Source organism: Arachis ipaensis, chromosome B09 (assembly GCF_000816755.2).
Source record: "Arachis ipaensis cultivar K30076 chromosome B09, Araip1.1, whole genome shotgun sequence".
NCBI lineage: Eukaryota > Viridiplantae > Streptophyta > Magnoliopsida > Fabales > Fabaceae > Arachis > Arachis ipaensis.
This window is the reverse complement of record NC_029793.2, coordinates 28,455,761-28,480,395: the sequence shown is the minus strand read 5'-3', so window position 1 is coordinate 28,480,395 and position 24,635 is coordinate 28,455,761. Positions and strand designations below refer to the sequence as shown.

The window sequence follows — 24,635 nt, the reverse complement described above, 5'->3', positions numbered from 1 at the left end:
TGCAATATTGTGTCTGTTCTAAATCTTACATGTTCTTCTTGAAAATGATGTTTTTCTTTGCTCCACCACATATACGCACACACAAAAATGTTCCATTGGTATGAACTAATCTATCTGAATTTTAGATAAATTGATATATAATTTTACATTGTCCTGTTTAGTGAATAATCTACATTAAAATTTGTCTATCTATGTATTAAAATTTGATATATCAATCATTAAAATTACTAAATAATCTACATTACTTTCAAATATATCTATCTATTACCTATTGTTATTGTTGTTGAATTTGTCTTTTATTGGTGCTGCAGATGTCTAACTTTGCAGTACCCGTGTTTTACCATGTGGGAGACTTGGGAAGGATAGTAATGGGGTGTTGAAGTATTTGGATGGAAAGGTACATAAATGTCCTCCAATGGACTTAGATTTAGTGAACTTTTTTTATCTAGAAGAACTACTAAAGAGTTTAGGATATGCTGATTATGCTGTAATGTACTGGTTAGAACCCACAGCTCGAAATTTAGAATTTGGTCTGCATGTGATTAAGGGAGATTCTGAGATAAATGATTTGAGAAATAGTTTATTGGTGAATGACTGTTTAGAATTTAATTTATACTTTGAACACCCAGTTGGTGAGCATTGCTATGTTAACGAGGATTTAGGTTAGGCTGCCGCTCAAGTTAAGGATTCTTCCTCCTCATTCTCATCTGATGAAGATGATGGAAGTTCAGAGGATGAGACATACAATCCTCCTTCAGATGCATATGATGAGATTAGTGACACTAATGGTGACGAAGACAGAATGAAGCTGAGGACACATACTAATAAGAAGGCTGCTAATGAGAAAGATGATTGTGATAATGGGAAGGGTGGTGCTGACGGGAAGGCTGCTAGAAATGTGAATACGGACAAGAAGAAGGCTAATTCAAGGAAGTATGCGGGGAAAAAAAAGAAACATGCTTGGCCCAACTTTAGTCCTAGTGGAAGGGTGATGGAGGCGAAAATCAGCCAATTAAGAAATTAATATAAGAAGTACGTTGCGAGTATAGTTCTTAACCAGCAAAAATTCGCTTATCAATTTAGAAAGGTTGTCACAAAATTAGAATAAAAATACTGGGAGTATGAATCCCAGGTCGTCTCCCAACGAGTTGACAAAAGGGTGCTATTTTATTAATCATGAGTTTTTAGAGAAATTTTGAGAGTTGAATGATAGAAAATAAATAATTGTAATTTAGTGCAATGAAAATTAAAAGAGATTTATATTATTCAAAAATAAAAAGCCTTGACTGGGGGAATGATTAATTAGAAGTTCTATCCTTGTTGGAATTCTCTCAAGTGTAGTATAAAGAGGTTGTTGTTTTTACTTAGTTAACCCTTACTAAATAAAAGAAAGTCAAGTGATTGAGCTAACTCTTATTCGCAAATCCTAGTCCTCTCCATTGGGAAGGACTAGCGTTAGTAAATAGAGAATTAGCCAACAACTTCCAAATTAACTAATCACTTGAGCATTCCAACTCAGGTATCTCCTTTTAATCAACCTCCAAGTCAAGTTGGGAGTCTACTCTATCAACATGAATACCATCTTCGTTGTTTTATAGGAAAAGTAAAAAAGGAACATAATAATTAAACTCAATTGGAAGCAATTAAACAAATAATGAAATTTAAATAGAAAAATACCTCTTGCATTAATAAATTCTAAAAACAATCCAATTGTAACTCTAAACAAGAATTAAGAATATGGAAGAGTAAGGGAATAAGAGAACAAACTAGAATAATAACTTCAACGGAGGTGATGACTCTTCTCAATGTCCAAAGCAAAAGCAATAAACTATGAAACTATGAATGTAAAAGAAAACATAGAGGAAGAGTAATTTCTCTCTAAGATTCCAAACTAAAACTAAAAACTATGCTAATGAGAATGTGTGTGTTGAGTCTCTGCACGTTCCCTGGCTCTAGTCTATGTTTCTGCGCCAAAAACTGGGTCAAAACTCGGCCCAAAATTGCCCCCAACATTTTCTGTTATTTCTGTAGATCGCGCATGTCACGCGTACGCGTCGCTGGTCATCTTCGCGTGTCACGCGTACGCGTCAAGCACGCGCACGCATTGTCTTGCAGAACTCCAATCCACGCGTACGCGTCAGGTACACGCACGCGTCGCTATAAAAATCTCCAGATCACGCGCACGCGTGAGCCATGCGTGCGCGTCGAGGCTCGCTGGTTGTCTCCTTTATTTCTTGTGCTCCTTCCATTTTTGCAAGCTTCCTCTCCATCCTCTAAGCCATTCATGTTCTATAAAGCCTGAAAACACTGAACACACAGATCACGACATCGAATGGTATAAAGGAGAATTAAAATACACAAATTTAAAGGCTTAGAAAGCAAGTTTTCAATCATAGAACAAAACTAGGAAGGAATTGTAAAACCATGCAATTTGTATGAATAAGTGTGTAAAGACTTGATAAAAACCACTCAATTGAGCACAAGATAAACCATAAAATAGTGGTTTATCAAAGGGGTAATGTTAGATTTGGTTCAGGGGGCAATATAGGTGGACAACATACTGGACTTAGTGGTTCTAAGGCCCAACCTGGTTCTAGACAAGATAAAAGTGGGTCAAGTCACACTAAGGATTTTGAGCCCATTATAGAAGAAGTTGATTCTGAAGAAGAGAAAGAGTATGTTTATGAGAGTGAAGCATTTGTGTCCCCTATTTCATCAGATGATAAAGGAGGTAATAAACACCAATGTCCAGAGCACAAAACAGGTTATGGCTATGGAGAAGTGTACTTTGAGTTGGGTATGGAGTTTGACACAATGGCTGAGTTCAAGGAGTGCTTGAAGGATTACTTTGTTTATGAGGGAAAGGAATGCCCATATATTCATGTATACTATGCTATCATTAGTTATATCAAGTTTATCTACTCTGTCATTATGGTATTTGATTTATTAAAATTGTATATAGGGCTTCCATGCAAGCATGCAGTTGCTGCAATTTTTAGATTGAAAAAGATGGGATACAAATTAGAAGACTTTGTCGATAAGTCACTGACAGTGGATGCTGTCTGAGAAGCATACTCCTATGAAAACTCAAAATCTAAATTCAAAGACTTTAGAAACAGAAAAACTAAACAAAACAATCTAAACTTAACTTTGAAACAAAAATCAAAATCACATAAGGATCAACCCAGAATCCAAAATCCAAAATGATTAATTCATATAATTCAGAATCCAAAATCTAGAATACAGAATAATTAATTCATGTAATTAACAAAATCCAAAAAAATTAACTGAAAAAGAAACTGATTAACTCACTCCAGCAAGCAATTCATATAGTTAACAAAATAAAAAAATTAATTAACAACAATAATCTAAGAACTCGCTGCGGCAGAGAGCAGAGGAGGCCTGGACTCCACGGTGGCAAAACAGAAACTCCGAATGGACCAGCTGACGACGACGATGACAGAATCTTCAAACCTTTCTTCTGACAACCAGACGATGCCGACAATGACAAAGGCTTCAGAGTTCAGACAACAACACCGCCGACAGAAACTTCGACCCGCAACGGTGGCAACCGCTGGTGGTCACTACCAGTTTCACTTGTGGTAACGATGCTGGAGTGTCTTCTCTCTTTGGTTAGGGGAAGAGGAAATTAGAGTTAAGGGAGGGAGGCATGGTGTGTGTCTTCATTACGGGACGGGAACATCATGTTTGGTTAGGTTTTTTTTTTAATTTCAGCGCCAAAACGACGGCGTTTTAAGGAAAATTAAAAAAGCAGGAGAAAAAACCCAAAACGGCCCCTGACAATAACATCAAAAGACAACGAGGCCCCTTGAAAAAAAAAACCCCTATCCGGCCCCTATTTTTTAACTCCGTTAGACAAGTTAGCCCTTCCATTAATAATTTGTCCCTAGAGCTGATTTACCATGCCTACGTGGCACGTTAAGTTAATGATGTGTCAGTTAAATGCCAACCTAGATGGGCAGATTAATGGGCCATCCAACCCGGCCCCTAACAATTCCATTAAAAATAAACAACCTATGTAATGAACAGAACCCCTTTTTTACTCTCTAGAATTACAAAAAACTCTAATTCTCTCCCTTCCAAAATTCGTTGAAGACGCTTCACTTAGAGGAAGACGTTGGTCCTGACGGAGCTATTTACGGCGTTTTGAAGGCACCGTGACGGAGGTACTGTCTGTTGATAGGTAAGCTTCGGTACTCACTCTCGCTGCCATTGCATGTATATGATCAAGTTAAAGGTGGTTTTAGTCACACTCTCTGCCATTGAACATGCTTTGAAACCTATGATTTGGAGTATTGTTTATATTCAAATTTTGCATGAAGGGTTGAATTAGAACATGGCTTAGGATTCAATAACAACAAATATGCTCTGTATATTTTGACAGAAAAGCTTATGTGTTTTGTTGAGGTTGATGCTTCAATTCCTTTTTATTCATAAGTTTGCATTTTAGTCTACTGCAATGCAATAATATTGTGTCTGTTCTGAATCTTACATGTTCTTCTTGAAAATGATATTTTTCTTTGCTCCACCACATATACGCATTATGAAGGAATTATCGTTGGTTTAGAATTTTCATCAATAGAAAACCAATGTCATTGCCTTAGTATAGTCCTAAACCAACAAATAGTTCCCTCGATCAAATTTTAATTTGGTTGTCACAAAGTCAACCCCAATATAAAGTAACCGAGAGTATTGGTCTCGGGTCGTCCTCAAGAGAATGGGCAAAAATATGCATCAATATTGGTTAGAATTCTGGGGTTGGGTGTCATAAACAAGAATTTAAACTACTAAACTTAACATGCAAGAAATCTTAAAGGGAAAAGAACTAAATCAAAGCAACTAAAACCAAGTATAAGCAATTTCAATCTAGTAAGGTAACATATAAATCTACCTCTATTCTAGAACTAAGTAAACAACTAAACTAACTATAACAAGAATCAAGCAATTAAGATTTTTGGGTTTCAAATATGAATAATAAAAGGAACTCTGGGCTAGGCATGGGAATTGGGGTCACCATCCTTGTCTAATAACCATATCTTGACAATTATAAGGAACCAAGCTCATTAAGTCTACTTCAATGCCTAAAGTACGTACAATGTCTACTTCTATGCTTGAAGTACGTCAAATGGCTTGATCAATTTCAACTCATAAGTCCTAATCCAACTACTAATTGACTTAGTAGTATATTAGTGTCAATGGGTATCAATTTGACCACTAAGGTTCTCAAATCACCAAATCAATTAGACCCAATGACTCAAGTTCACCCAATCCCCTTGGCCTAGGCCAAGAGTAAAGAGAACTACTCCATAATCAAAAGAAACATTTCATCAAACACATCGTATGCATTAACAAAAGAGATATTCAAAGTGCAAATTAATTAGAAATCACAAATACCCACTAACAATTATCAATAGAAAACAACTCAATTAACACTATCAATCATAGAAAACATCAATGCACTAATAGAAATTCAAGATCCATAAAGTTCATAAAATGAGAAGAAAAAGGGAAATAACAAGAGAACACAATTTCAACACAAGATCTAAACAAAATTATAACTAGAGAACTCAAATTAAGTAATTGAAACTAAAATTAACAAAACCCAATTCAGAATTTCAACAAAGGAAGATAAAAAACAAACTAAATCTAGAGAGAAGTAAGAGTTTCTCTCTCTAGAAGAACAAGAACCAAAAACTAGCTAATATTAGGTGTAAAGTGTGAATGATTGGATCCCTCCTCCTCCATCAATTCCAGGGTCTTTTCCATGCATAATCAAGTTGGATTTTGGCCTAGAGCCTCTCAGAAATCGCCAGCCACAATTTCATTAATGATATCACGTGCTGGACGTCACGCATGCGCATCGGCCACGAGTGCGCGTCATTTGAGTTCTGCAAGCCACGCGTACATGTCGAGTATGCGTACGCGTCGGTCACTGCTGTGCCAATCCTTGCGTGCGCGTCAGCCATGCGTGTGTGTCGCTTCCAGTTCTCTGCCAAAGCTTCATTCTTCATATCTCTTCCACTTGTGCATGCTTCCTTTCCATTTTTTAGACCATTCTTGCCCTATAGATCCTGAATCCACTTAACAAACACATCACGGCATCAAATGATAATAAAAGAGGATTAAAATATAGCATTTTAGGGTTAAAGAAGCATGCTTTAAACCACGAAGCAAAATTAGGAAGGAAACACAAAACCATGCAATTTATATGAATAAGTGCGGAAAATATTGATAAAACCATAAACCACAAAATTGGGGTTTATCAAACCTCCCCACACTTAAACCAAGCATGTCCTCATGCTAAAAATTAAAAGACCAAAGAACATAGGAGAATGAGGTTTATGAAATGCAATTTACCTACATAGATGCAACTAATGCAGATGCGTCTATCTACTTGGTCAAAAGTGAATCAACTTCCAAGAACGCATATGACATAGGGCCAAAGTAGTGTGATAACTCATGAACTCTACCAATTCATATATGAAAATGACGTGTAAACAACTTGCAAGAAGAAAGCTTGTGAAAGCCGGGATCAAGGAGTTGAGCATCGAACCCTCACCGGAAGTGTATCCGCTCTATTCGCTCAAGTGTATAGGTTTGATCACTCAATTCTCCTCTAATCATGCTTTCCAAGATTTATTTTTCATCTAACAATCGACAGTTATTTGGTGCATGCATACATTCATCATGAGGGCTTATCTTTAGGTTATAATGGGACTAGGGTAAGGGTAAGGATGTATATATGGCCAAGTGAGTTTGAAATTTGAATCCTTGATTAACCTAAGCTCTCACCTAACACACATAACAACCTATACAATTCTAATACACAACCTAATTACCCATTCATTCACTTTTCACACACTCATGCATTCTCTTTTAATCCATAACCCATATGCATTGGTTATTATTGGCTTCGCCTTGGGGCATTTTGTCCCCTTTTTATTACTTTCTTTTCTATATAGTTTTGTTTCTTTTATTTTTCTATTTCTTTTTCAACATTTTTTTCTTTTTATTTTTATTTTTTTCTTTTGCTTTTCTCTTGATGAATTATGTACAACGGTGTCAATGCATATGGTTCAAACATTCAATACATGAGCATGCACTCAATTCTCAATATTTCAAATAAAAATTAAAAAATACACTTTTACTTATACCAATGTTCCCAAGTTTCCCTCTCGCTTAAATGGCACACACCCTCACTTGCCTAAGCTAATTAAAGATCCAAATCAGAGGACATTTATTATTTTTCACTTAGGGGTATTGATGTGCTAAATTAAAGAACAAAGGGGTTGAACATAGGCTCAAAATTGGTTAACAAAGGTAGATAAAAGGGTTAAGGCAATTTGGGTAAGTGAGCTATTGAAATAATGGCCTCAATCATATAAATGCATTCATACACAAAATAATGGACATATAGAATCAAACAAATCAAGGATTGTAATCATAGAAAGAGAACAATGCACACAAGAATGGAAATAAGTGGTTATATGATATAATCACGCAATTGGGCTCAAAACCCACATGCTTGTGTGTTCTTAGCTCAAAACCTTTTCCAAAATTAATTCCTTCAAGCAAGTTTAACACAAAAATTTTTGAAATTGGTAGGGTGCCCTAAAAACAGTTTCTTGGAAAAGAAATCATCACACTAACCAAGTAGTCCTAACAAGAAACAGCTACAATGCAAAAAGTGTTTGAATGCAAAAACTAACCATGTAATGTAAATTATCCTAATTAAAAAAAAGAAAATTAAAATTTGGGTGTTGAAAAGAAGGGTTGTTACCTACGGAAGTCGGTAAACGACCTCCCCACACTTAGAAATTTGCACGGTCCTCCGTGCTATCAATGATGAACAGAGTAGGTCCAGGAGTGTCACTCTCAATGGCCATAGGATGGTGAGACAAGGACGTCTCCTTGTTCACCTCTTGATTACTTCTTTGCCATGATCCGAGGTAGACTCCGGATTGTCGATTTCCGCCGTAGGTGGGTCGGTGAATCTTGCGGGAACTTCCTTTTCTGTCCTATCAATGCGACTAGAGATCTTTAACCACTTAGAAGGTGGTTGCGGCCCTTGAGGAAGTGTGCCTTGACGGTTGTTCTTTGAGTTGCTCTCTTTGTGGATGGCTTTTTGGAGATCTTTTCCTTCCTTTCTGGTGGCCAACCGAAAAAGGAAGAAAAGAGAAAAACATTCAGCTCGGAGAGACAAAAACTAGAACTAATACAATGCAAGTGAAGATTAACGCCACAAAAGAGTGAAGTGTCCTGAAGACATGACAGCTGCAACATGTAAGCAAGACAACATTATAATCATGGAGGCATATCACTAGCGTGAGATGCAAGAGTGAGAGAAGTATGCAAGTATAAAGCATGAGAAGAATATACTCAAACATCAATAACAACAATGATAAGCTGATGCGAGCAGAAATTAGCGAATTAAAAAGTGTTAAAATATATACGTTGCAAGTATAGTTCTTAATTTGCCAGAAATCCGCTTATCAATTTAAAAAGGTGTCACAGAAAATTGAAATTAAAATACTGGGAGTATGAATCCCAGGTCGTCTCCCAACGAGTTGCAGAAAAGTGTGCTATTTCATTAATCAGATGTTTTCAAAAAGGTTTGAGTTGAGTAAACAGGGAATTAAATTGGAGAATTTGAATAATGTAAATAAAAGCCTTGACTGGGAGTTGATTAGTTGCAATCCCTATTATTGTTGGAATACTCTCAAGATTAGTTGACAATTAAAGGTTGCCTTGTTTAGTTATCCTTTACTAGGTAAGGGAAAGTCAAACAAGTTGGAATGCTATGTCTGTTCACGAGTTGCAATCCACTTAATTAAAAGAGATTGGTGTTAGTGACTAGAAGGCAATCCAACCATAAACCCAATTACAATTTTTCTTTTAAGCTTTCCAACTCAAGGGTTCCTTTTAATCAACTCCCCATCAAGTTAGGGAACTACTCGCTCATTGTGAATGTAAAATTCATAGCATATGAAAAGGAATTAAAGAAAGACATTGTAAATAAAAATTAAAACAATTAATTAAAAATAAAAATAATTCTTGTATTAAATAATCCTAAAAAATATTCCAATGGTAAAATTAAACAAAGCGAAGAACATGGAAGAGTAAGCCAAATAAAGAAAACGAACTAGAATGACGAAGTCTTGATGAGGTAATAACTCTTCTCAGTGTTCCAATGCAAAGAGCAATCGAAAATTAAAATCCTAAGAACTATGAATGTCTAGAGAGAAAACCTAGGGGAGGAGTAAAAACTAGATCTAAAACTAAAACTGTGTAGAATAAATGTTGTCTTTGGTTTCTGCATGTTCTTCGGCTCTAGTCTGCTGTTCTGGGCCGAAAACTGGGTCAAAATAGGGTCCAAAATCGCCCCCAGTGAATTCTGCAGATTATGCAGATCGCGCATGTCACGCGATCGCGTCATCCATGCGGACGCGTTATTCGCGTTTTTCCTTGCCACGTGTTCGCGTCGTCCACGCCTCCGCGTCGCTTGTGCTTTTCCAATCCGCGCGGTCGCGTGAGCTATGCGGCCGCGTCACTGCGATTTCTCCTCTTTCGCACGGTCGCGTGAGCCATGCGGCCGCGTCACTTCTCGCTGGTTATCTCCTCAATTTCTTGTGTTCCTTCTATTTTGCTAGCTTCCTTTCTAATCTCCAACTCATTCATGCCCTATAAAGCCTGAAACGCTTAACACATAGATCACGGCATCGAATGGAATAAAGGAGAATTAAAATGCATAATTAAAAGTCTCTAGGAAGTAGTTTTCAATCATGTAATAATTTCAGGAAGGAAATATAAATGCATGCTAAATTAATGAATAAGTGGGTAAGGATCATGATAAAACCACACAATTAAACACAATATAAACCATAAAAATATCCTTCTCTAATCATGCTCTTTAACTTTTGTTCTTCTCCTAACCAATCAACAACAGTTAATATACTAATGCAAACATCATGAGGTCTTTTCAAGGTTGTAATGGGACCAAGGTAGGGGTAGGGATACATATATGGTTAAGTGAGCTTATAAATTGAATCTTTAATTAACCCAAGCTTTAACCCAACCTATATATATTTAGTGTAACCCTAGAATTCATACCTAGCTACCCAGAATTCCCTTTTACATTTCATACTCATGTATCAACTTTTTATTTTAATTTTATCATATGTGCCTTGATCTTTGAATTCTTAATTCAGCATTGGGTAATTTTGTCCCTTTATTTATTTATTGATTTTTTTTATATAGACATAAAAATAAACATAGCTTATCAATGCACATAGATTTTTAATTCTTATAGTTTCACATGAGTAGGTATCCAAATTCCCATTGCATTATCATGATACATTCCCTTAATAACTTTTGTTCCCACAATTTCCCATACTTAACTAGCACACACAATTCTATCTTAAGCTAACCAAAGATTCAATTTGGGATATACAATTGTTTTTCCGCTTAAGGCTAGTAATGTGGTGAAATATAGAACAAACGGGATTTAAAGACTCAAAGTGGTTAACAAAGGTAATTGAAAAGGGTAGGCTTAATTTGGATAAGTGAGTTTAAACAAATAATGGCCTCAATCATATGCAAGCATACAAATATAATAAATATTGGACATATAGGATGAAACAAAATATAGATTACAATCATAGAGAAGTAAACACACAAGAATAAAATATTTATGGTTAAATAATGTAACCATGCATAAAGGCTCAAATCTTCATAGGTTGTGTGTTTTTTAGTTCAAAAATCATGTTCCAAATACAACTTCAAGCAGATTTATCATAAAAAAATTTTAAAAATTAGTGAAATTTTGTTCCAAAGATAGAGTCTTAGAAGAAACTTATTGTCTTTTCAATCAAGTGGAACATGCATGCAACTAACCTATTACTATACAATTTATCCTATTTTATAAAAGAAAGAAAATCTAACTAAAATATCCTAATTTATTGGTGCTAGGGAAGAGAAATTACCTCCGGAAGTCAGGTACTGACCGACCTCCCCACACTTAAGGCTTTGCACCGTCCTCGGTGCCATCTTTCAGGAATAGGAGTGGGCTGGTAGCAGTATCTCCATAGTCGGAACCATCATGGCTCCCTGTGCTGGTAAAAGAAGTGGATTCTGGGGTGTCTGAGTCTCTGCAATCTCCTCTAAGTAGCTCCCTGAGGTGTTTGAATCGGCGGTTGTTACGGCGCTCTCTTAACTTCGCTTTCTGTTCTTGCCGATCCAACCTTTTGATTATCTGCTGGAGCAGTTCGTCTGTTGTAGGTGCTTGTGGTGTTGAAGAAGGAATATCTTCAACCAGTGTAGTAGGAAGGCTTGTAGTGGCTGCTGGAAATCTGAGGTATTTCCCATTAGGGACATACTGATCATCCCGTGGAAGCATGGCTTTGGTGTCCCCAGCTCTGTAGGAAACTCCGGCTGCTGAGACAAGATTTGAGACCAAGGCGGGAAAAGGTAAGTTGCCCGCGATTTGGACGTGTCCCATGGCATTCCGAATATGTCTTGGTAGATTTAGAGGTTGGTCTGTAAGGATGCACCATAGTAGAACGGCCATGTCCGCAGTGAAGGAGGACTCGTGAGTGCTCGGAAAGACGTAATGGGACATGATCTGTGCCCATACGCGAGCCTCTAAGGTAAGTGCTGAAGCCGATATTCCCTTAGGGCGGGTACGATGGTATCCGTAGATCCAACGACTGCCAGGTAGTGCGATAACTCTTAGAACAGCTTCCCAGTCAAATTGGTACATCTGGCACTTGAGTGTGGCTTCTTGAAAGGCGTCCATTCATTCTGGAATAGGGGGAAGACCCAGAGCTTGTTGAATGGCCTCTTCTGTAATGGGGACTTGCTTCTGACAGACATAAACAGACTGTAGGGTTGGCAGGTAGAAGTTAGAGTAGAACTCGACTACCCAAGAAAGATTGACCTGCCATGGCTATCTCTGTAGGAAACCCCATTGTCTTCGTTCAATTTGCGGCTCAACAAAAGTAGCAATATTGGGTGGGAGGATAAGAAGGTATTCGTTGTTATAGCTCTTTTCTGCCATGATAGGGAACATCTGCTCACAGTAGCGATTGGAAAATCGCGCAGTGTCCTTTGCTTGAAAGGCTCTCTCCTTTTCATCAACCTTTATGATCCTCTTAACTCTTTTTGTTGAGGGCTTGACTGCAGTTGAAGAAGGCTCTGCCACTAGTGCTCTTTTAGTTCCTCTTCTTGCTGGTGGTTTGGGAGTAGCTTTCTCTTTTCCTTTCTTGGTGGCCATCCTGAAAAAGGGAAGAGAAAGTAAATTAAATTCAAAGAGATAGAGCAATGAAGAGAACGGAAAAGGATGGTTATAAATGCACATTAAAAGGTAAATGATGTTAACACATGCTCATGAGTACATGTGAAAAATCATTAATGGAAAATAGTTAGTGCATATGATGACAAGTGAATGCAAGGTGTTTATTGGCATGCCGGCAAAGGGCATGAGTAGCATAGATCAAGCATCACTCGTAACAAACCATCACGTTTGTATTGACAATTAATTTCAATTAATACAATAGTAAAGGGAGTTTATGAAAAGCAAGCATTGAATAGTAGAATAACATAGAGAAGTGCATAATGCCATATGGGCTTTTTCACAAACACATAGCATGCATGGTAGATAAGGTATAGAAAGTATTAAAGTGAACATGCAAGCAATTCTTTAAAAATTATTATATAATTGTCAAACAAGTGCAATAATCCACAAGCATATAATGAGGAGTAATGACTCAAATAAATTTCTAACACCATGTATAAAGGAAAGAAGAAGAAAGAAATTATGGATAATGAAAAGAAAAGAAAAGAAAAGAAAATAGCATATAAAATAAGAAGGATGATAGAAAAAAAAAAGAAGGAGGGAAGAAGAAAATAAAATCTTGTTAATGGAGGTGAGAGAGAGAGTGAAAGGGGAGATAGAAGGAAGAAGGGAGAAGGAAGAAATAAGGAGGGAAAAGAAAAATCAGGATTTGGAGAAGAGGAAGATAAGATATTTTGGCAATTAAGTTTGAGCTGTGCGGCGCAGGTGACGCGGCCGTGTGGGACACACGTTCGCACGATTGCGCTTCAAGTAAGGTGACGCGGTCGCGTCGGTCACGCGATCTCATGACCCATGTTGTGCTTCTGGCGCGAGTACAGCTTCGCGCCTGCACAACTCTTTGTTCAAATGTATATATTTGCCAAAATTGGGGTGACGCGATCGTGTGGGGCATGCGATCGCGTGAGTGGGCTTCAGAAGGGAACGACGCAGATGCGTGAGCCATGCGTCCGCATGGATAGAATTGTGCGTTCAGCACCAATCCAGCACCACTCTCGCACAATAATTCGTTGTGCACCCTTTTTACGTCGAAAATCAGGGCACGCGGCCGCGTGGGTCACGCGGTCGCATGGGAGGCCACTATTCCCATGTGACGCGGACACGTCGGCGACGCGATCGCGTGAGACGATTTGTGCCACTGGCACGCCTCCAGCCACGCTCCAGCGTGACTCTCTGTTAGTTTTTATTTTCTCCCCTCTCCTTTCGACGCGGACGCGTCGCTGATGCGGTCGCGTCGCGTGGCATTTTTTTTTAAATAAGAATATGTAAATGCAGATGCACGAAATGTACTGATAAAGAGAAGAGTTATTGAATAGAAAAACTAAAAATAAAGAAAAGAACGATCATACCATGGTGGGTTGTCTCCCACCTAGCACTTTGCTTTAACGTCCGTAAGTTGGACACTCCACTAGCTCAATCTTCTGCTATGTGGGGATCTTCCAAGAGGAAGATCTCAAGCTCCTTGTTTTTCTGCATCTTCTCGCCATGGTATAGCTTCAGGCATTGTCCATTAACTTTGATAAGTTCAGAACTTGAAGGATGACTTAGGTGATAAACTCCGTACGGTTCGGCCTTCTCTACTCTGTATGGACCTTCCCATCTTGATCTCAACTTACCTGGCATGAGCCTCAGTCGAGATTTGTAAAGGAGGACTAAATCCCCATGTTGGAACTCTTTTTTCTTGATGTGCTGATCATGTAGAGCCTTCATCTTCTCCTTGTATAGTCTTGAGTTCTCATAAGCTTCTAGGCGAAGGCTCTCCAGTTCTTGCAGTTGCAACTTCCTTTCAGCTCCGGCTTTCTCAATTCCCATATTGCACTCCTTGACTGCCCAAAAGGCTCCGTGCTCTACTTCAACTGGGAGATGACAAGCTTTTCCATAAACTAAGTGGAAACAACTCATCCCAATGGGTGTTTTGTATGTTGTCCTATATGCCCAGAGTGCATCTTGTAGACTGGTTCTCCAGTCTTTTCTATGAGGTTTGACTATCTTCTGCAAGATACGCTTTATCTCTCTGTTTGACACCTCGGCTTGCCCATTGGTCTGAGGATGGTATGCTGTTGCAACCTTATGAATTATCCTATGCTTTTTCATTAATCCTGTTAGTCTCCTGTTACAAAAATGGGTGACTTGATCGCTCTCGATTGCCCGTGGTGATCCAAAGCGACAAATAATATGGTTTCTCACAAAGGAAACAACAGTGTTAGAATCATCAGTGCGGGTAGGAATTGCTTCCACCCATTTGGAAATGTAATCCACAACTAACAATATATAAAAATAACCATTAGAATTTGGAAATGGACCCATGAAGTCAATGCCCCAAACATAAAAAATTTCACAGAAAAGCATAATTTGTTGAGGCATTTCATCCCTCCTGGATATATTACCAAATTTTTGGCATGGGAAACAAGATTTACAAAACTCAGCAGCGTCTCTAAAAAGAGTAGGCCACCAGAATCCACAGTCTAAGATCTTTCTTGCTGTTCGTTGAGGGCCAAAATGTCCTCCACTCTCAGATGAGTGACAGGCCTCTGAAATGGACTGGAATTCTGATTGAGGCACATAACATCTAATTACCTGATCAGTGCCACATCTCCATAAATATGGGTCATCCCATATATAATATTTAGACTCGCTTTTCAGCTTGTCTCTTTGATGCTTAGAAAAGTTTGGAGGAAATGTGCGGCTAACTAGATAATTAGCTACAGGTGCATACCAATGGACTACCTCAGATACTGCTTGCAAGTTATCAAATGGGAAATTATCATCTATAGGAGTAGAATCATCCTTAATGTGCTCAAGGCGACTCAAGTGGTCTGCCATTAAATTCTGGTTACCACTCCTATCCTTTATTTCTAAATCAAATTCTTGTTAGCAGTATCCAATGTATAAGCCTTGGTTTGGACTCCTTTTTAGCTAATAGATACTTTAAAGCTGCATGACCCGAATACACTACTACTCTAGTACCAAGTAAATAAGCTCGAAATTTATCCAGAGCAAAAACAATAGCAAGAAGCTCTTTCTCAGTAGTAGTATAATTGGACTGGGCAGCGTCTAAAGTCTTAGACGCATAAGCAATAACAAAAGGATCCTTACCTTCACGCTGAGCCAGTGCTGCTCCTACTGCATGGTTGGAAGCATCGCACATGATTTCAAACGGCTGGCTCCAGTCTGGTCCTCTCACAATTGGGGCTTGAGTCAAGGCGGTCTTCAGCTTATCAAACGCTTGTTTGCAATCCTCACTGAACTCGAACTCAATATCTTTCTGCAGTAATCTGGACAAGGGAAGTGCTACCTTACTGAAATCCTTTATGAATCTCCTGTAAAAACCTGCATGGCCAAGGAACGAACGGACCTCCCTCACAGAGGAGGGGTAAGGTAAACTAGAAATAACATTCACCTTTGCTGGGTCTACAGAAATGCCATTATTAGATACCACATGTCCTAGTACAATCCCTTGTTTTACCATAAAGTGACATTTTTCAAAATTTAATACAAGGTTTGTATTAACACATCTATCTAATACTCTAGATAATCCATCTAAGCAAAGGCTAAAAGAATCACCATAAACGCTAAAATCGTCCATAAAAACCTCCATACAGTCCTCAATAAGATCAGAGAAAAGACTCATCATGCACCTTTGGAAAGTAGTTGGTGCATTGCACAAGCCAAAGGGCATTCTCTTGTAAGCATAAGTCCCAAAAGGACATGTAAAAGTGGTGTTTTCCTGATCCTCAGGAGCTATATGAATCTGGAAATAACCTGTGTAACCATCTAAAAAGCAATAATGTGATTTACCTGACAGGCGATCCAGCATTTGATCAATGAATGGAAGTGGATAGTGATCCTTACGGGTGGCTTGGTTGAGACGCCTGTAATCAATGCAGACTCTCCAAGCGTTCTGAACTCTAGTTGCTATGAGCTCTCCATGCTCATTCTTCACTGTAGTGACTCCAGACTTCTTGGGCACCACTTGTACTGGGCTAACCCATTCACTGTCTGAAATAGGATAGATGATACCTGCTTCCAACAGTCTGGTCATTTCCTTTTTGATGACTTCCAGGATAGTGGGATTCAATCTTCTTTGGGGTTGACGGACAGGTCTCGCTCCCTCTTCTAAAAATATTCTGTGCTCACATACTTGAGGGTTGATACCTACTACGTCTGCCAAACTCCACCCAATTGCCTTCTTATGCCTCCTCAGTACATCAAGTAACTGCTCTTCTTGTTGAGAAGTGAGTTTCCTTGCAATGATAACTGGAAACTTCTGCTCATCTTCAAGATAAGCATATTTGAGATGTGGAGAAAGAGGTTTTAATTCCAACTTCTGATCATGGGCAGGCTCTGGATTGTCTGGAGCTTGTGAAAATGCCGAAGTGCCCTCATTGTCAGTTAAGAGGGTCCCCACACTTGGACCTTGTCCAATGTGCCTCTCTTCTAACTCTTCCTTGTGAACTTCAGCTACAGTTTCATCTATGACATCACACTGGAAGATAGAATGATCTTCTGGAGGATTGTTTTTGACTCCATTCAGATTGAAGATTACTATTCGGCCATCTATTTCAAAAGAGTATGTTCCTGAAAAAGCATCCAATTTGAATTTTGATGTCTTCAGGAATGGTCTTCCAAGTAGGATTGATGATGGCTTATCTGAGTCATTATGAGGCATTTCCAAGATATAAAAATCAGTGGGAAATGTAAGCCCTTTAATGTTCACTAAAACATCTTCAGCAACTCCAGCCACTGTAATAATGCTTTTATCTGCTAACACAAAAAACGAGCTGCCGACCTTTTTAAGGGAAGGAGCCTCAAAATATCATATATAGACAAAGGCATTATACTAACACATGCTCCTAAATCACACATGCAATCATAAATTACTACACCACCAATAGTACAACTAACTATACAAGGACCTAGGTCACTACACTTTTCAGGTAGTCCTCCCATTAAAGCAGATATGGAACTACCTAAAGGAATAGTTTCTAATTCATTAATTTTGTCTTTATGTATACATAAATCTTTTAGAAACTTTTCATATTTAGGTACCTGTTGAATAACATCAAAAAGAGGAAAAGTTACCTCAACCTTTTTGAATATTTCTACCATTTTGGGATCAGATTCCAGCTGCTTCCTGGGCTTTCTTGCAAGTTGTGGAAATGGAATGGGAAAGGTGTTTTCTGCAGTGTCTGCGCCTTTTGGTGCTTCCTCCTGTGGTTGGGCTTCTTCTTTTTCAGCTATGTCCTGTATGTCCTCGTCCTCTTCAACATCTTCTATTTCTACTACCTCCTCAGCTGAGGCGTGTTCTGGTGGGCTTGGCTCCTCCTGATTCCTCTCCTGCAGTGTGGTTCCGGACCTTAGGGTGATGGTTGAGAGGGAATTCCAGTGGAGCTCAAAGGTTGGTTACTGGAGTTATTCATTGATCCAATCTATGAGGCGAGAGCTTGTACAGCAGAGGTCAGACCATTTAGAGTGGCACTAAGGTTGTTTTCCATGGTCTGTTGTCTCCTATCAATAGATTGTAGTAACTCATCATTAGGAGATGAAGAGGGATAAGTAATTTGAGAGGTCTGCTGTTGGGTATTCTGTGGTCCTTGGGATTGCCTCAGGTGAGGTGCTTTATAAGGTTGGTTCTGCTGCCTGTTGTTGTTATTATTCCACCTCTAATTTCCCTGATTGTCTCTGCCTCCTCTGTTATTGTTGTCCCTCCAATTCTGGTTAGAATTGTCCTGCCATCCATGGTTATGATTTCCACCTTGATTGTACCCTTGGTTGGGGCAGTCATAGATGTTATGAGTGGATGCCACCATGTTGTCTTCCTGTTGGAGCTGCGGGCATTCATCAGTATAATGGCTATAATCGGCACAAATTCCGCAAAATCTCTGTGGGACTAACTATTGGCTTTGCTGTGGTGGAAGAAGTTGAGCTTGCTGAACTTGTTGTTGATTCAATTGCATCTGCTTCAGCAAGTTGGTCATTTCACAGATACTCTGAGCTAGAGTAGCAGTCTCTCTGCTAGAGGATACTTCTGCAACGGCTTTTGAATGGCCTTGTTTCTACCTGTGGTTCCTAGTAGATTTAGCTAAGTCGCTGATCAATTTCCATGCCTCATCAGTGGTCTTGTACTTCTTCATAGACCCATTGCTAGCACTTTCCAATGTGGTCTTATCTTGGGGCTTCATGCCCTGTGTGATATAGCTGAGTAACACTATCTTGTCAATCATGTGGTGAGGGCATACTTTCAGAAGATTATTGAAGTGCTCCCAGTATTCAAAGAGAGTCTCGTTGTCATCTTGAACAATCGTGGAAATGTCTTTCCTCAGTTTATCAGTAACTTCAGATGGAAAGAATTTTTCCAAAAATTCTTTTCTGAGTGTATCCCAGTTGGATACATTTGCTAGGGGTTGAGTGTAGTACCACTCTCTTGCTTTTTCCTCAAGAGAAAATGGGAAAGCTTTCAGCAAAATTGAAGTTTCATCTGCACCATCACGCCTGACAGTAGAATAGGCTGCTTGGAAATCTCTCAGGTGCTTGATAGGCTCTTGAGCAGGTAAACCATGAAACTTGGGCATCAAATTGAGCAGTGCGGTCTTTATTTCAAAATCTGTAGCCACTACTGGGTGATGCGCTTGAAACGGTTGTATTGTAAAATCAGGGGCTCCTTCCTCCTGGATAGTAATTCTCCTAGGTTCTGCCATGTCGTCTGCACGTGAATCAACCGAATCAGTAGAATGGGGGCTGGTTTCTTCTTCAACTGACGTTTCAGATCTGCCCTCAGAGAGGACTAACCGACGCCGAGCTCGCCTTATTCGTGAAATAGTCCTTTCAATTTCAGGATCGAATATTGGCAAGCTTGGATCAGGAAGTGAACGCGTCATTTGACGAAAGAAACATGCAGCTCATAGTAACAAAAATAAAATAAAATGCAAATAAATAAATTCTAATTAATAACTTTAGCACTCTATTGCAACTCTCCGGCAACGGCACCAAAAATTGATGCGAGCAGAAATTAGCGAATTAAAAATTGTTAAAATATATACGTTGCAAGTATAGTTCTTAATTCGCCAGAAATCCGCTTATCAATTTAAAAAGGTGTCACAGAAAATTGAAATTAAAATACTGGGAGTATGAATCCCAGGTTGTCTCCCAATGAGTTGCAGAAAAGTGTGCTATTTCATTAATCAGATGTTTTCAAAAAGGTTTGAGTTGAGTAAATAGGGAATTAAATTGGAGAATTTGAATAATGTAAATAAAAGCCTTGACTGGGAGTTGATTAGTTGGAATCCCTATTATTGTTGGAATACTCTCAAGATTAGTTGATAATTAAAGGTTGCCCTGTTTAGTTATCCTTTACTAGGTAAGGGAAAGTCAAACAAGTTGGAATGCTATGTCTATTCACGAGTTGCAATCCACTTAATTAAAAGAGATTGGTGTTAGTGACTAGAAGGCAATCCAACCATAAACCCAATTACAATTTTTCTTTTAAGCTTTCCAACTCAAGGGTTCCTTTCAATCAACTCCCCATCAAGTTAGGGAACTACTCGCTCATTGTGAATGTAAAATTCATAGCATATGAAAAGGAATTAAAGAAAGACATTGTAAATAAAAATTAAAACAATTAATTAAAAATAAAAATAATCCTTGTATTAAATAATCCTAAAAAATATTCCAATGGTAAAATTAAACAAAGCGAAGAACATGGAAGAGTAAGCCAAGTAAAGAAAACGAACTAGAATGACGAAGTCTTGATGAGGTAATAACTCTTCTCAGTGTTCCAATGCAAAGAGCAATCGAAAATTAAAATCCTAAGAACTATGAATGTCTAGAGAGAAAACCTAGGAGGGAGTAAAAACTAGATCTAAAACTAAAACTGTGTAGAATGAATGTTGTCTTTGGTTTCTGCATGTTCTTCGGCTCTAGTCTGCTGTTCTGGGCCGAAAACTGGGTCAAAATAGGGTCCAAAATTGCCCCCAGTGAATTCTGCAGATTATGCAGATCGCGCATGTCACGCGATCGCGTCATCCATGCGGACGCGTCATTCGCGTTTTTCCTTGCCACGCGTTCGCGTCGTCCACGCCTCCGCGTCGCTTGTGCTTTTCCAATCCGCGCGGTCGCGTGAGCTATGCGGCCGCGTCACTGCGATTTCTCCCCTTTCGCGCGGTCGCGTGAGCCATGCGGCCGCGTCACTTCTTGCTGGTTATCTCCTCAATTTCTTGTGTTCCTTCCATTTTACTAGCTTCCTTTCTAATCTCCAACTCATTCATGCCCTATAAAGCCTGAAACGCTTAACACACAGATCACGGCATCGAATGGAATAAAGGAGAATTAAAATGCATAATTAAAAGTCTCTAGGAAGCAGTTTTCAATCATGTAATAATTTCAGGAAGGAAATATAAATGCATGCTAAATTAATGAATAAGTGGGTAAGGATCATGATAAAACCACACAATTAAACACAATATAAACCATAAAATAGTGGTCTATCATAAGCACATGCAAGAAAGGTGGGGTCATAGGAAAACCTTTCGCTCAACTAACTTCAAGACAATGAAGTCTAGAAATGGAATAATGTGGGGTTAGAGAGTATTGAACCACTCAATCTTACATGATGCTACAAGCATAGAAAACCATAAACAACGAACAATTGATGATGAAAAATCATAGAAATGACACACAATGCTCATGTAGTGCAAGTGTTGCGAAAAAGAGGCACCATGTTGAAAGAAAAAGGTCATAAATGAACAAAGATGTCATTGGCTCTTTTTCACAAACACTTGGTGTGCAAATTGTAAATAACAAGTAAGTTTGATGAGATCAAGGGGGTATGCCTCAAAATAGAATGTCATTTATCATAGCACAACAAGCTAAGAGATATGAAAGAATCCACCAATTCAAAAAGTAAATGAGATTCAACATCCATACAAGAAAATAAAAGGAAAGAAAAGAAACAAGAGTAAACAAACAACAAAGTCAAAATGCAACCAAGAACAAAGAGAGTGGAGTAATTAAATGCAATAGTAAAGACAAATTTTAAAAAGAAACAAGAGGAAGAAAAGAAATGCAACCTTGAAAGGAGGAGAAAGTGAGGTTGAATATAAGTAAGGAATGGAGAAGAAGAGAAGAGACATAAAAGGGGAGAGAGAAACGTGGGACCACCAGAGGTGGTGGTCACTGGTGGTTGAAGTCGTCGGTTGGTGCACGGAATTGTGATCACACTTTTCACAACTTCACACAACTAACCAGCAAGTGTACTGTGTCGTCCAAGTAATACCTTACATGAGTAAGGGTCGATCCCACGGAGATTGTCGGCTTGAAACAAGCTATGGTCATCCTGTAAATCTTAGTCAGGCGGATTCAAATGGTTATGAGGTTTTGATAATTAAAAGATAACTAAAACATAAAATAAAATAAAGATACTTATGTAATTCATTGGTGGGAGTTTCAGATAAGCGTTTGGAGATGCTTTGTTGCCTCTGAATCTCTGTGTTCCTATTGTCTTCATCCAATCATGCGTGCTCCCTTCCATGGCAAGCTGTATGATCCTCTCGGATGAAAAATACCAGGTACGATTTCTGCACAGCTAATCAACTGTCGGATTTCTCGTCTCGGATGAAAAATACCAGGTACAGCTACCGAACGACTAATCATCTGTCGGTTCTCACTAGCGTCGGAATAGGATCTCTCTATCCTTTTGCACACTGTCACTGTGTCCAATATTCGCAAGTTTGAAGCTCGTCTTAGTCATCCCTTCCCAGATCCTACTCGGAATACCACAGACAAGGTTTAGACTTTCTGGATCTCAGGAATGCTGCCAATTGGTTCTAGCCTATACCACGAAGGTTCTAATCTCACAGATTCGGATGCTCTGTTGTCAGGAGAGGTGATGCAAATCGTGGATTAGAGACCCAAGAGGTTATACTCCGACTGTCGTCCAATGACTACGTTGAACATCATGTAGACCGCTTGTGGTTGTCAGGCACGCGGATCTTGGCTAAGCGAGTAATGAAGATAGTGGGTGATTGTCACGGGTCACCCCTTTATTCTGACTTAACTGAATTAAGTATGAGAGTATATCTTGGAGAAGAAGTAAGCATGAATTGAAAGAGAAACAATAGTACTTGCATTAATTCATGAAGAACAACAGAGCTCCGAACCTTAATCTATGAGGTGTAGAAACTCCACCGTAGAAAATACATAAGAGAAAGTAGTCTAAGCATGGCCGTGTGGCCAGCCTCCAATATCTAAGGACTAAACGTCCAGAGATTGATATACAATAGTAAAAAGTGCTATTTATACTAAACTAGTTACTAAGGATTACAGAAAATAAGTAACTAAATGCAGATAGTGCAGAAATCCACTTCCGGGGCCCACTTGGTATGTGCTTGGGCTAAGCATTGAGCTTTACACGTGCATAGGCCATTTCTAGAGTTAAACGCCAGTTTGGATGCCAGTTTGGGCATTTAACTCCAGTTTTGATGCCAGTTCTGGCGTTTTACGCCAGAAAAGGGTCTTTGGCTGGCGTTTTACGCCAGTTTGGGCCATCAAATCTCAGAAAAAATATGAACTATTATATATTTCTGGAAAGCCCAAGATATCTACTTTCCAACGCAATTGAGAGCGCGCCAATTGGGCTTTTGTAGCGCCAGAAAATCCACTTCGAGTGCAGGAGGGTCAGAATCCAACAGCATCTGCGGTCCTTTCTCAGCCTCTGAATCAGACTTTTGCTCAGGTCCCTCAATTTCAGCCAGAAAATACCTGAAATTATAGAAAAATACAAAAACTCATAGTAAAGTCTAGAAATGTGATTTTTTCATAAAAACTAATAAGAATATAATAAAAAGTAATTAAAACATACTAAAAACTATGTAAAAACAATGCCAGAAAGGGTATAAATTATCCGCTCATCACAACACTAAACTTAAATTGTTGCTTGTCCCCAAGCAACTAAAAACAAAATAGGATAAAAAGAAGAGAATATACAATAAATTTCAAAAATATCAATGAAGATTAGTTTCAATTAGATGAGCGGGACTAGTAGCTTTTTGCTTCTGAACAGTTTTGGCATCTCACTTTATCCTTTGAAGTTCAGAATGATTGGCATCCATAGGAACTCATAATTCAGATAGCGTTATTGATTCTCCTAGTTCAGTATGTTGATTCTTGAACACAGCTACTTTATGAGTCTTGATCGTGACCCTAAGCATTTTGTTTTCCAGTATTACCACCGAATACCTAAATGCCACAGACACATAACTGGATGAACCTTTTCAGATTGTGACTCAGCTTTGCTAGAGTCCCCAGTTAGAGGTATCCAGAGTTCTTAAGCACACTCTTTTTGCTTTAGACCACGACTTTAACCGCTCAGTCTCAAGCTTTTCACTTGACACCTTCATGCCACAAGCACATGGTTAGGGACATCTTGATATAGCCGCTTAGGCCAGGATTTTATTCTTTTGGGCCCTCCTATCCATTAATGCTCAAAGCCTTGGATCCTTTTTACCCTTGCCTTTTGGTTTAAAGAGCTATTGGCTTTTTCTGCTTGATTTTTCTTTTTCTTTCTTTTTTTCTTTATTTTTTGCCATTTTTTTCGCAAGCTTTGTGTTTTTCACTGCTTTTTCTTGCTTCAAGAATCAATTTTATGATTTTTCAGATTATCAATAACATTTCTCCTTTTCATTATTCTTTCAAGAGCCAACAATTTTAACATTCATAAACTTCACTATCAAAAATATGCACTATTCAAGCATTCATTCAGAAAACAAAAAGTATTGCCACCACATCAAAATAATTAAACTATTTTTAAGATAGAATTCGAAATTCATGTACTTCTTTTTCTTTTTCAGAAAACATTTTTCATTTAAGAAAGGTGAAAGATTCATGGAACATTCATAGCTTTAAGACATAGACACTAAACACTAATGATCATGTAATAAAGACAAAAAACATAGACAAAACATAAAGCATAAATACCGAAAAAATAAAAAAATAAGAACAAGAAAATTAAAGAACAGGTCCACCTTAGTGACGGCGACTAGTTCTTCCTCTTGAAGATCCTATGGAGTGCTTGAGCTCCTCTATGTCTCTTCCTTGCCTTTGTTGCTCCTCTCTCATGGCCTTTTGGTCCTCTCTGATTTCATGGAGGATGATGGAGTGCTCTTGGTGCTCCACTCTCAGTTGCTCCATGTTAGAACTCAAATCTCTTAAAGAGGTGTTGAGTTGCTCCCAATAGTTATGTGGAGGGAAATGCATCCCTTGAGGCATCTCA

At 38.6% G+C, this 24,635-nt stretch overlaps 2 protein-coding genes across 2 annotated transcripts in view; one reads left to right on the top strand and one right to left on the bottom strand.

Annotated features, from left to right (window-relative positions):
* LOC107618644 overlaps positions 1 to 24,635 on the bottom strand; it is an 86,753-nt gene that overhangs the window by 12,468 nt on the left and 49,650 nt on the right. The gene's annotated exons all lie outside the window — the stretch shown is intronic.
* LOC110266806 lies at positions 638 to 3,066 on the top strand. Its single transcript, XM_021111826.1, has 2 exons — positions 638 to 988; positions 2,515 to 3,066. The coding sequence occupies exons 1-2, from the start codon at positions 803 to 805 to the stop codon at positions 3,064 to 3,066; spliced, it is 738 nt and encodes a 245-aa protein (XP_020967485.1). The 5' UTR covers positions 638 to 802.